Below are 13,023 nucleotides of genomic sequence, written 5' to 3' on the forward strand. Positions count from 1 at the left end.
TGCTCAAATGGATTATTTCGGATTCCAAACGATTAAACGTATAGAAATGTCAGTTTCGAATTCAGGAAGAAAGGCCTTTCCAATGACGTGTTACTTGTCGTCTAGTGCTATTCAAAAATATAGGAATTACAGCCACAGAGTTACTGTGGAAGGAAATATTGTCGAGTCTGGCCGTTTTACGAATATCATTTTCAACGACACGCACATTTCTATTATATATTTATATTGCGCCACTCTGTATGTAATTGTAATTATATTGTATTAAGGAATTGATAGTAAAATGCTTTCATTAAATGACAGGAGTGCCATAATAGCTATTTATGTAACAAGTTGCAAATTGACTGCATTTGGCGCACTAGACGTGTATTTGACAAACACGTCGTGTGCGCCAAAGACAAAATTTGCAACGTGTTGCATACAATGTTTTTTGTAATTTCGTCAAGAAACTGATGTGAAAAAAAAAGGTATAATGGGAAGAGAACTTCATTTTAAGATTGAATACTCATGTATTATCACAATATACCTAATGCGTTGCTATGGATACGCAGTACCTGTCATCTTGGTTTGAAGCTTCCTCGTTTCGCGTCTTTTATATTTCAATCGCGTTTGGGAACTTTGTGCTAGTAAAATGAATTATTCCGATGAAAATGTGAGTATTTCATCCGATGTTGAAGCGGCTGCAGATATACTTCGTTTACTTTCTCCGAATTCACGTTCAGCATAATATAGGGCTAATGTTCCAGTGCGCCAATCTTACCAGTGCCCCAGAACAAAAAACTTAGAAGGGAAACGTAAACGGGAACAACTGAGCACAAATATAATTAGTTTGGAGAACATTCAATAGATGGCGCATAGTTAGCGTGCTTGTTAAAGTTACTAAAGTGACTTTAGTACGTGTCGCCATTATGACAGTTGAATTTTGATTGACAGCTTATTGTGCTTTAAGTATAATTACTATTCATTATTACAATGAATTATGCATCTACAAATCGAAAACGTAAATGTTGTGTGACAAATTGTGAAGACGTTTCCCAAAAATGGAGCCCGAAGTTTTTATAGAATTGGTTTAGAATATAATGTGGAAGAAATTTACACAAAAGTTTTTGGTTTGTGAACGTCATTTTTCTGGTTGCGCTTTAGAACCTGGAACACGAAGAGGTTTAAAGCGTGTGGCAGTTTGCACGTTATCTTTAGCAGGTAACACTAATTGAATTGTAATAAATTGCTACATATTTTGTTTTTAGAACGATCTTAAGCGCATCATAAAGTAGAGTTCCATGAAGTTGATCTTGTATCTTGTATATCCATATTAAATTAAATATAATTCCTAGATTGGATTAATTGGAGTTGTTACTTATAAAACAAGTGGTCTGTACTCTTTGAAGCCCCTGACTGTTGAGGTGCATCGGCATTAAACTGAATTTATCTGGATCCCTAACAAACAAAATTGGACTTCACTGGCTGGATTCATTTACCTTTTAGGTTTCAGCTAGTCAAATCCAATGTTATTGTTACAGATCCGGAGAAATGCAGTATAATGCGGACGTAGCTTGCATTTTAATATTTAAATTTGGCGCCATTCACGCAAAAGCTGCTGAGAACATACACGAGCTGGCGCGTCATTTTTACATTACATTAGAGTTTCCATTAAGTTTGTTGTTCTATGACCAGTGCGCCAATTTAGATTAGTGCGCCAATGTGTCAAAACGTGACACTTGTGGCTAAATGACGGCTCTTCTAAAACCGAAAACGCCAACTAAATTTAAGTATTTCATAACGAAATTACAAAAATGCAGTTACCCTTCTCAAAACATCAAATGTAATGTCGTTTCTATTATGTTTGTTTTTCCGCACCCTAATGGTCCTACGATTATTCCTGCTTGAGCGTACTTTTGAGAGGTGAACGAAGTATCGAACATTTTGTTGAAATTTGGTGCTAGTACCTCATACCTTCTATTGCATTGAACATTACGTAAGTTAGTTTATGAAGAATGAAGAAAACATTCCGTACATTGATAAACTAGCGCAATTCTTCAGGCTACGCTACGCAGTACCTACGTCTGCTCATGCTGCAGGCACCAACGAATTACTACAACTCTTTATGACTTCTTGCCTATAGGTTCGTAACCCTTAAATTGTCCACAAGTTGTTATTCATTGTATCGTCTATCCAGCAGAAGCGCATTGTAAACTTCGAGGCAAAAATACAAATTGATTCGCTTTACTGTAAATGTCAATTAATTGCCAAAGTCGGCCATATTGTGAAGCCTATAATTGGATCTCAACAAGCGTACGTTATAAGTATGTAACCCTCCTCCCTTAGTCTTTTATTTCAATGCCATCAATGGATTATTTTGACATTTTGATTTTTGTCCACGCCTACTACCCCGCTTTTTTCGCACTATTTTTTTCTAATTTAACCGACTGTGTATGGCTTCCCATTTCCCCATGCTGATCATTCTTATCTGTATACCGAAGTGTCCGTTAATATTGATTTGCTGTTAATTCGTTACTACGGAACGTCATCAGCTTGCAAAGCGGCATGAGTTTTGGCAATTGTAATTTCATTAGCAAAATCAATCAAATGCTGTGCTCTGCTGGAACATACTGTGTACTCATCTCCACAATCAGAACGCAGTGAATAATCATTATTCTTACATATTAAAATGTAATCTATGAATAAGCACGTATTAGATCCTGACCGAAACCCCAAAATATGTTTAAATGGTGCGCTACTGGATAGCGACAGTCGCATTCATTCACTGCACGTACACCGAAATTAAGTTTACATCGTCGCTTTTAGGCACCTGAACCATTTGCACAATTTTTGGATACCTGTTGTAATGTAATATAGTAATGCGGAAGTAGGTCACGGGTACTGGTAACTTATTGCCAACATGCAAACATCGCACTACTGCAAATTTGCGTATTCACTTCCTATTGATGATCTAAGAATAAATAAGGAAATTAGTTATGTATACTTATACAGGGTAGGTAAATAAATATCTAAAATACAATTGTTGATACGGTTCAAAATAAATATTTTGTATAAATAAACAAAATGTGCAAATAGGTATTTCCTTTGGAAGCTTCGGTACCTTTTAATGTTTTCTGGAACTTGACTTTGCCCTAGGCCACACCCGATCAAAGCGTGTACGGTCACTTTTTGGCATACTTGAACTTGAACTCGTCTGCTATAGGTGCTAGTATATTTGAAAATCTATGAGAGAAATGGGATTTCTTGATATAAATCTTTTCCGTGGCCCTTATAGTTTAGTAATTTAGTTGATCCCCAAAAGAATCACTTACTATACAACTTATACGCAGTTTTCAACGTACTTTCAGCATGTATATTGTATGTCGAATATTTTGTCGCTTAGGGTTTAGTTACTATCAAGATAATGTATATCTTGTTTACTATGTACGTTGCCTCCCAGCCTATTATCCTCTTATCATGTTTGTCCATAAATAATATTAGATTAACCACTTGAACTTTTATTTCATAATACACTTAGACAGGGATCAATATTAATGTACCTAATGATTATATGAACCCACATTTTGTATTTTTTAAAATTTAGAATAAGAGTACTTAGGCTTCCAAATACAGGAATAACGGACCAAATACATTGAAAACTGTTAGTAGGAGTGTAGTTGAAGCATTGGCATTGAACGGACGGACGGACGTAGAAAGAAGCAATAGCGTACCCCCTTTCTTCAAAAATGCGCTAAAAATTACACGTGTTTGTTTGTGCGAATAGTACGTGAAATATCACTGATATCTTATTCAGAACTTATTGATATCAATAATAATAATATAATGTAATAATCAATAATAAAATCTAGAATTCTTTTTGCAACTAGGCAATATTCAATTTAAACGCGAAACCCTTGAAACATCTTGAACGACCAGTTAAACTTCAACTCAAGCTTAACATAAAATCATAATAGTTTGCGGCTTTTATACAGGGCTCTACAAATAGCAAACTTATGGATAAAAAACGGAAAAATGTCATTTTCAAAAATGCGATGGGCATCATTTATTTCAAAAATATTAAAAAATACTTTTAACAAACTCTTAGTGATTTTTTCTCAGCTTTCTGGTGATACTAAAATACAATTTTTATGACTTGTGGGTTTCGAGTAAATTACATCAACTTTATTATCTTATCGAAAATGACATTTTTTCGTTTTTTTGGTCATAACTATTTGTATAGCTAGAAGAGATTATGATAGGATAATTAATCAGCATAATGTATTACTAGCTTGCGTCTTCATATTTGAAATGTTGAAGTTTACTTACAAATAAAATCATTTAGTAAAAAATTGTAACATTGACCATTACCAGACCAGAATATGAACAATATAAAATACCTTTCGGCAGAATAAACACAAACAAAAGCAATGTCTATATAGTAATAGTACATTATATACCAAGGTAGGTCCAGTATTATTGCCTATGCACCAAGATTACATCCCGAGGCGCTTGCGAAGGCAATAATAGACTTCTCTACCATGGTATATATATTATTTTTTCACTACTAGCACTTGAAATCGTCTAAATTAACATATTATATTGATAATAAAATGAACGGTTGGACAGATTTTTTTTGTTTATTAATTTAACATGTCAATCAAGTACGTAGAAGTACAAGTCAAACAGGCCGTATTTTGTTCTGTCATTGAGATATTTTCAAAGAGTAATTTCGTTCGAATTTTTTCAAAATGTGATAATTTTAGGTATGTAATTTCTCTGGAAATGACTGATCGTGGCAATTATCCATTTTAGAGAACTTGTCTAAATGTTTATTGAGCGAAATTTCGGGTTGTGGTTTCTAAAAAAAGTGACAGCGTGGAAGTTCTCATTGTTGACTACTAACTAGTTAATAATGACAACATTATTAACCACTTTGAACAACTACCGAGAAAGTCAACTTTACAAGTGGAAAAAAGGTTAATTATCATGCAAATCAGATGTTAGTAGTGAAAAAATAATATTTAAAAGACATGCAATAAAAACCGCTAAAAATTCTCTATTTTCAAGTGAAAAATAAAAAAAAAGAATCTTACATGTAGACATTTATTGAAATTAGTGAATAACTTCAAAATAAATTGCCATGTGCTCTTTGTGAGGACATACTTACATTATAGGACTGTGATAAAGTAATGGTGTCAAGTAAATAAAATACTTTGATAATGTTATCATTAATAGTTTATTATTTGTTATTAATCTTATTGTTTGTTTGTTAATAAACACTCTGTTTAAATTTATACATTTTGTGACTTATCTTATCAATATAAATGGCCAAAAGATCAAATATATTGGTATTATTATATATTAACATAGTATACAAGTATTATGATATTAATCACGAATAAGCCGCCATATCTGTTCAAAAATGTTTCCTTTTAGAACAGACGTTCATAATGTAAATATTAAAGGAAAAAAATATCGCCCCATAAAATATCACAGTATAAAGGGCCGTTCTCCTATAATAGGTAGGTACTTGAACGGAGCTTTATACCAAAGGTAGTTTTACATTTACTGTGTCATAAAGAGAGAGCCGCTTTTAAATGCTTTTTTTCGGCTGCAATATCAAATATATTCGATATTCAAATTTGATTGATGGTTAAATTAGAGAAAAGATGCGCAATTAAAGAGATATGCCCAATAAAGCTATATTATTATTATATATATATTATCATCATTCCGCTTACTTCCGAAGATGCGCCAGAAAAACCGAAACTTGCCGATTTTTTTATTTTTTCTGATTTCTACAAGACGCCATTGAGAGATTTTCAATACAACGTTTCGTTTTGGAGAAATCATCATCAACTTTATTTGTAGCGCATTTTTGGAGAAAAGTACGCTATTATTTTCGTTATTGCTGGCTGTCCGGCTGTGAGTAAGATCTCGCAGCAATAGCTAGAAACTTTAAATTTTCACTAAAAAGCTTTCTGATATAATGTAGATGTGCAGGTTCTATTTTGAGTTAGGTTACTCGTGAGATCGATTATGTTATTATATATGGCATGACGGTAGAATAATATTGCCCGTATGACTACATATTTTATTTTTTGATTTTATTTTTTAATTTTATTTGAATTTTATAAAGAAACTACTGATCTGTAATGGGTATACCAAAAATGCGCTTTAATCATCATATGCTGATTTACTTCTGGTTTTATATGATCCGTAAAAAAAGTATTGAGCTGCATTTTTTATTATGAACACATCGAAGTACGATAGGTACAAAAAAAAGTTGGAAACTGTTGGTTCTAACAGGATGGTGCACCCGCATACAATGGCCTGATCACCCTCCTGGGCGCGAAGACAAAACTTTTTTTTATTAACAAAATGTCTGGTGCTACACAATGCTCATTGCGCTCGTGATGCTGCTGCCATGGCCACAGAAGTCCATGTAGTCCGATTTGGAGCTGTCGGCAATGTGGATGGTGAGGGCCGAAACGGGATCAATAACGCACCATTGGTGTATAACCGTGTGCCTAACGACAGAACGTTTCAGCATACATTCCGCCAGCGCACGGTTCGAGATTTGGAAGACCTTGCCGTCCCCATAGTCATCCTCTCCGATGTGATTATCATAGTGGTCTTCGCGTATTAAGAATCAAATGGTAAAACGGTTACATGCAAACATGTGTCGAAATTTAGCTATTTCAAAATATGTTTGATGGCGTTAAACTGACAGTGGTAATGCGGTAAGTGTGGCCGTACTCGCGCAAGTATCCTTGAATTCAAGAGTCTGTGGCCCTGCGTCATTGATTTCAATTTCAGACATACGCAGACATGCGCTACAACACTGTAATATCTATCTAGTGTGCGAAATCGATAAAAAAAACTTGTCTGAAATTGATTCACAAATCAATGAACCAGAGCCACAGACTAACGCGATCAAACTTATTTGGGCGTAGGTTAATTTCGTTAGTGAAAATATTTTATTCCTGCTCTTAAAATGGCCAATATTTTATTTCAAATAATATTCTGCCAAACCGACGGAGAGCACTCGAAAAAGATTCGTTAATTAACTTTGTAGCTTTCATTCTATCTTCGGTTAGGTTTTTCTATGGTTGGCAACATGCGTTGGAACAGTGAGAAGTGTGCTTTTGCCGTTGAGGCCTATTTTTCGAGCGGACATTCTGCGCGCAAACATGCGGCTACCCTTCAACGGTCCGATCGTTCTGTGGGGAGAATACTTCATGATGGCGATTGTGCAGGGTTTTTTTTGAACGTGGGTTCCATTCTCTGATAAACCCGTGTGAGGTTCTTCGCGAAGTCGTTCCTGAAAACGGGTACTTACAAAACTTGACGATGAAAAATGCAGAAGCTGAAGAGATCTAACTGGCAAGCAAAATGGCAAAAAATAATAGACTTACTTACGGCAAGTACAAAATGGCAAAAGATACCCACAAAATCCAGCTTTTACTTTATAAAGAACCCCGCATTTTCGGCCTGTACTTATCGGAAAAATGCAAGATGGACATGGCCCTTCTCGTCCTTTAAGCGCGCTCATTTTGATATAACTCTAGACGCCGTCTTTCAGTTTTTTGTACAACTTATTAAAATGTCATTCATTAACAATGTTTACCCAATTATAAGCGCATTTAATACCTATTGTTAATTGGAATTTTACGGCGCACAACTGTTGTCGTTATCGATACCCCGGCAAGTCTGCAAGACTGATATCGTGTAAACAACTCCATTTGGAACTCGTTTCTATCCTGGTTTTCGCTTATTATGGGAAACTAAAATGCTTAATAATTAATTAACGGCGCGGAAAAATCAAAATATTATAATTATATCTTTTTCTCTGGCAGGAGAGCTTTCCGTGACTGTAAGAATAATTTAAATATTCCTATCGGAACGGTCGGAAAAACTGATAAACTCATTGCATAACATACGTACTTAGCAGCGGTACAATAAACAATTACACAAAAATGTAGGTAAACACAGACAACTCACTCGAGAAAATAATGAAATTCCGGCAGTCTTTCGTAACGAAACGACAAACTCGATACCGGGTTTTCAGTAAAGCTGGCCGACTTCATAAATGTACGGGGCAATCTTCGGGGTGGAAAACAGGTGCTTCATTAATCATTACAATATTGGAGGCTATAAACGAAGGTCAGTTCACACCTGCTCTAATTACAGGAAAAGAACTAACAAGAAACCTGTAATGATTTCCTTATTTGTTGTTTTTTTAACTGTTTTACAATACCTTGACGATCCCTAAGCCCGTTTTAAAATATTTGTGAATTTTGGAACTCCCTCTCGATACTTTCCGCTTTAAAATAAGCACAAAATGAAATGCCCATTCAATGAAGTTCGTGATGACGTTACAAAAAACATTTCCGCGAGTAGCGAATATTGCACTCCAGCGCCTCCACACGACTCTGACATTTCGTGAGGTGAAACAAATGTTTGATCACATTGTTTACCATGCATGTTAACTAAAAATTCGGCCTTAATGAGTGGTTTGTAGCAGTCCATACGGTTTAAGAGATTAGAGTATAGTTTTTCACTTTTGATTTGAATCTGATTTACTCGTAGAAATTAAGGTTGGGTCAGTTGCGTGTTACATTACAGTGTAGTTACAGCCAGCTGTCTTGCAGGAATTGTAAAAATTTAGGCTTCTTTTCTTGTTGCATTATTGTTTAATTATATTAAATTTCGTTTTTAAATAGAGACTTACGTAAATATTATATGAAACAGTAAAAATAATCAAACGTGCAAATTAGTTCGTAAACACGATTTCTGACAAGAATTGTCTCCAGAAACACCATTTTGTATATATTCTTTGGTTAGTGAAAAGTGGAAAATATCAAGAAACCATCTACACAACAAGTCGGGAGCAAGGGGCCGTTTTACAAGTCATTTACGCGGGGATCCCTTTTAATAGCTTGATCATAACCTCAAATTGGATTATTGCACACACACAAAATTTTCTCTTCTTTGCAACTCATATGGTCTGTTGGGAAAGCTGTAGAATTTTACAGAAGAGTCCGTATTTATGTACGAATTACTGCATCCAACAACACAACAAGAAACTCTGGATGAACGAAAAGTGTTTTTCGAAGTCATAATTGTTGTTTTATTTGGAGTAAGCTTGTAAATATTAATATACTAATAAACGGTCGATGAATTTGTTTCACCACATTTTATATTAAAGTCGCCACCAGACGGCGCCACATCCGAATATGCTACTCGCCTATAACTCACGTGACTTTCGCAGGAAAAAACTTATTACGTGTAAGTTGGTTGCCATTGACATGGTTTTTGTCATTTGAAGTTGGTAGCAGTCATTCATACATTTGTAGTTCCAAAATTTATTTTTTCTCCAACCACCTGAATAAGACGCTATTTTGTGACAGTGTTCGGTACCTAAAATTGACGTTTTGCGGATTAATCGCTTTCACCATGGCAACTGTACAAAAAGTGGATACTTTTGGTCCTAGTACCAAAAAGAAATTGACCTTGAAAGTTGGCCAATTAAAAAATTACAATCACGGAGATATGTCACATTGACATCGTTTTACATTGCAGGTTGTAAGATATTTCTATACATACAAATCAAATATTTTTGCATATTCAATGCAAATAATGATGTTACCTATACGTATTGTACATGTATTGAAAATGATTTACGCTCGCTATTTTTATTTAAACCATGTGTAACGTAATTTACATATTCCGTGAACGTAATTTTAATACGTAATACAACCCGCCGTCGCGCGTAACGCCATCTACTTCAGACCCATTGCACTATTATCTGTCATTTTGAATTCAAAATTTGAAAAAGTTAATTGCAATTAATTTTAATTAAAAAACTGTATGGTAAGTTTTTTATTTCAATACAAAATATAACAATATTAATTGTGTATACAATAGAAATGACTGAAACTGATAGCGACATGGATTGCACTCCGCCAGAGATTATAGAAACGGCAGAACATGCTACCTCAAGATTTGCTCCCTACAAAGTCGCGAGAGGTGAGAAGTAAGAAGTAAGAACGAATAGGTTATAAGTTAACCTAAAAACTAGAGTGGTATGACACGTGAGGACAAGAAAGCAGAAGTTCTTATACTAGTAGTGAAACTGTGACTGAATCTAAATTCGAATATAATTTGAAGTAAAGGGGGTTGGAGAAAAAATTTTATGTTTTATTCGTACAAAAAATGCGTTTTCGGGACTCGGAAGGTTGCTGGACTCCGCTAACGCGTCGTCCAGCAACTATCTTCCTCGTCCCGAAAACTGACATTTTTTGTACTTATGAAACAAATAACTATTTTTGTAAACGCTATAACGCATTTTGTCTTGTTTTCCCTGTAATGTTCATTAAATCAATAAGAGCTACCTATAAATCTCTAATTTTCATTTTTGATCAATGACAGCCTCCGAGACTACCTTTTCTAACCATTTTCCCCGGGTTATATGACTGATTTTCATTTGTACGGAAAGTCGACTCAAAGGTCAAACTTGGACATTTACATTTACGTTATATGTTATATTACATAATTACATATTCCTTGTTAAGCGTGCGATACAAATTTTTATTTGTGTCAAATGACGATTGAGTCATCCGGGAAGCTTATTTTTACATTATCCCCACCACATGTGCGCGCACAGCTGACCTCGAATAACCCCATTCCCGCGACAACGGTTGCGTAGTTCCCCCTCTACTAGACACAAACCGCGATTGTACTAACAAAACCGGATCCGATAAGAAAAGTAGTACAGTCCAGTTGAATATTTCTAATACGAGTGGTATATTGCTCGTTTTTCGATATGCACTATTTGTGTCGATTGTGCTCGAGTACAGACAAACTTATTGATGTTTACCACTCGCAGTTGGAGAGTGGGGAACAACTACGTCAATACATATTTTTAGCGAGCGGGATCGAGGTAAGCGACTTTCACATTTTTTAATTGCCTTCTTGCGAACTTGTAAAGGCAAAACAAAATCAAATCGCCAGTTCTCCCACTTCTTTCTACGGTGCGGCGTCACGTAAAAGGAAAGTGGTATTGGATCTTGAGTAATCATTAATACGGACACACGTTTTTCATTTGTATTTAGGAGTCAATCGTATCACTGGTATTGCGCTGATTTAATATTTCTCGTTGCGTTGTTTAATGTTGGTTATTAATATAGTGCAAGTATATACGGTTAACGGTACCTGATCAAATCTGAGAAAATGCCTTGCCGGGTACGAAATATAGCTGGAAGTGAATTATCCGTGAGATGCCTACTAAATGGCGGAGGTTGCTCGACACGCTGTTTATGCAATTCAGAAGCGGTGCATTTTCCGTATTTTGTGCGTGCCGCTCCATATTATTAGAAATCATTATCGATCTATACCTATCTGTAGATTAAGCTAAGTAGCTTATTTTTGTTTTCGTCCAAATAACGTACTTGTAGGTACTTACCTACGTATTGATATCGTTAAGTTCGACAGCTGCGTAGAAAAATCTTTTGCGATCATAATTAATATTTATTTTTAGCGCATTTCCACAAAAATTAAAAAAAATGCGCTATTGTGGCCACTTTGTCCGCCCGCCCGTCCGTCCGTCCGGCTGTCCGTCCGTCCGTCCACTCGCTTTGCGACGCTACTAGTTCTTTATATTAAGAGCTATTGTGCTACTTTTTCGCTATTTGGTTCGTTATGTTGTCGAGGCTTGCACCAAGGAAGGAATTTTTCTGCGTTTATTTCTAAAAAAGTTATTGCAAAAAAAACAACAAACCGTTTTTTACATGTTCCATAATTTTACACTTTTGCCGTTTATTAACCATCCTAGAGATCATTTATAATTTTGTATTGTTGTCTGTCGTCTGTCTATTGGTCTGTCCGTCTGTTCCTTTGCCTGTCTGTCCCTCTTATCTGTCCGTGTGAACGATAAATTTGTTTAGAAATGTCCGATCGCTTTTACATCTCCGTTAGTTATGAACTGAATTGCATGAAATTCAATATGGGCATAGCCTTAGCCATATAATACGCAATGCCAAAAGTTGAGTCGAATCGATTCAAAATTCACAGTGCCCTTTTTTGCATTTCGACCATTTATAAACCGAATTGCAAACTTTTTTTCTTAGAAAAGTATTTGAATGAAATTTGATACATGGGCACTTGGAATAAAGGAAAATCAAACGCCAATTTCAAAATTTGGTTTTGCGCATGCGCAGTGCCAACTTTTTTATTTATGGAAGAGTTTAAATGAATTTTGATACATTGGCGCTTGGAATAAAGGAAAATCTAACGCCAGTTTCAAAATTTGGTTTTGCGCATGCGCAGTGTCAACTTTTTTTATTTATGGAAGCATTTAAGTGAATTTGATACTTTGGCGCTTGGAACAAAGGAAAATCAAACATTAGTTTCAAAATTTAGGTTTGCGCATGCGCAGTTCCAACTTTCTTATTTAGAAAAGCATTGACATGAAATTCTTCTTATAAACTGAAATTGAAATAGCATGTCAAAAATGGATTGCTCATGTGCAACGCTATCTTTCATATTTGTGACCGGATTTTTACGATTTTAACAGAAGTTGCATCTTACAAATGGGAAATGAATGCAAGTGTAAATGCGCTTTATGTAAATCGTTTACGATTACTTTTTAACTTGTTTATTTATTGCATTAGCAGTCGCTCTCTACGAAGGACGGTTTACACAGTACACTTACTCAAACGTAAAGGTACCTAATGATGCTAGTAATTGATACTTCAAGAAAATGCTTGAGATGCGTAACTTGAATAATTTTCAAGTTCGTTACATGCATCGGTAATACAAAAATGAACATTTATTCTAGTTTAAAAAACTAATATCTATATGGATTAGGTACTAGTACCTACCTACCTACGTGACATGGTCAATTTCAGGAGATTTTAGAAGTTCGATATAGACCGCGGTAGCAGTCGATAGGTCCTTATGTTAGTAATGTTTTATAATAGAAGTATAGTCGGCGAATCTCTGGTTAAGTTCCACTACACGGAAGTGACTTCGCCGAAAAAAGAT

At 35.3% G+C, this 13,023-nt stretch overlaps 1 protein-coding gene across 1 annotated transcript in view; it reads left to right on the forward strand.

The window, feature by feature from the left end:
* Positions 1–10,771: 10,771 nt before the first annotated feature.
* Positions 10,772–13,023, forward strand: part of LOC116172210 — a 39,402-nt gene continuing 37,150 nt past the window's right edge. The window contains exon 1 of the mRNA XM_031489389.1: positions 10,772–10,921. Within this exon, the coding sequence (XP_031345249.1) occupies positions 10,805–10,921 (117 nt within the window). The 5' untranslated portion in view covers positions 10,772–10,804. The remainder of the gene's footprint in view (positions 10,922–13,023) is intronic.

Source organism: Photinus pyralis, unplaced genomic scaffold, assembly GCF_008802855.1.
Source record: "Photinus pyralis isolate 1611_PpyrPB1 unplaced genomic scaffold, Ppyr1.3 Ppyr1.4_LG1, whole genome shotgun sequence".
Classification (NCBI taxonomy): Eukaryota; Metazoa; Arthropoda; class Insecta; order Coleoptera; family Lampyridae; genus Photinus; species Photinus pyralis.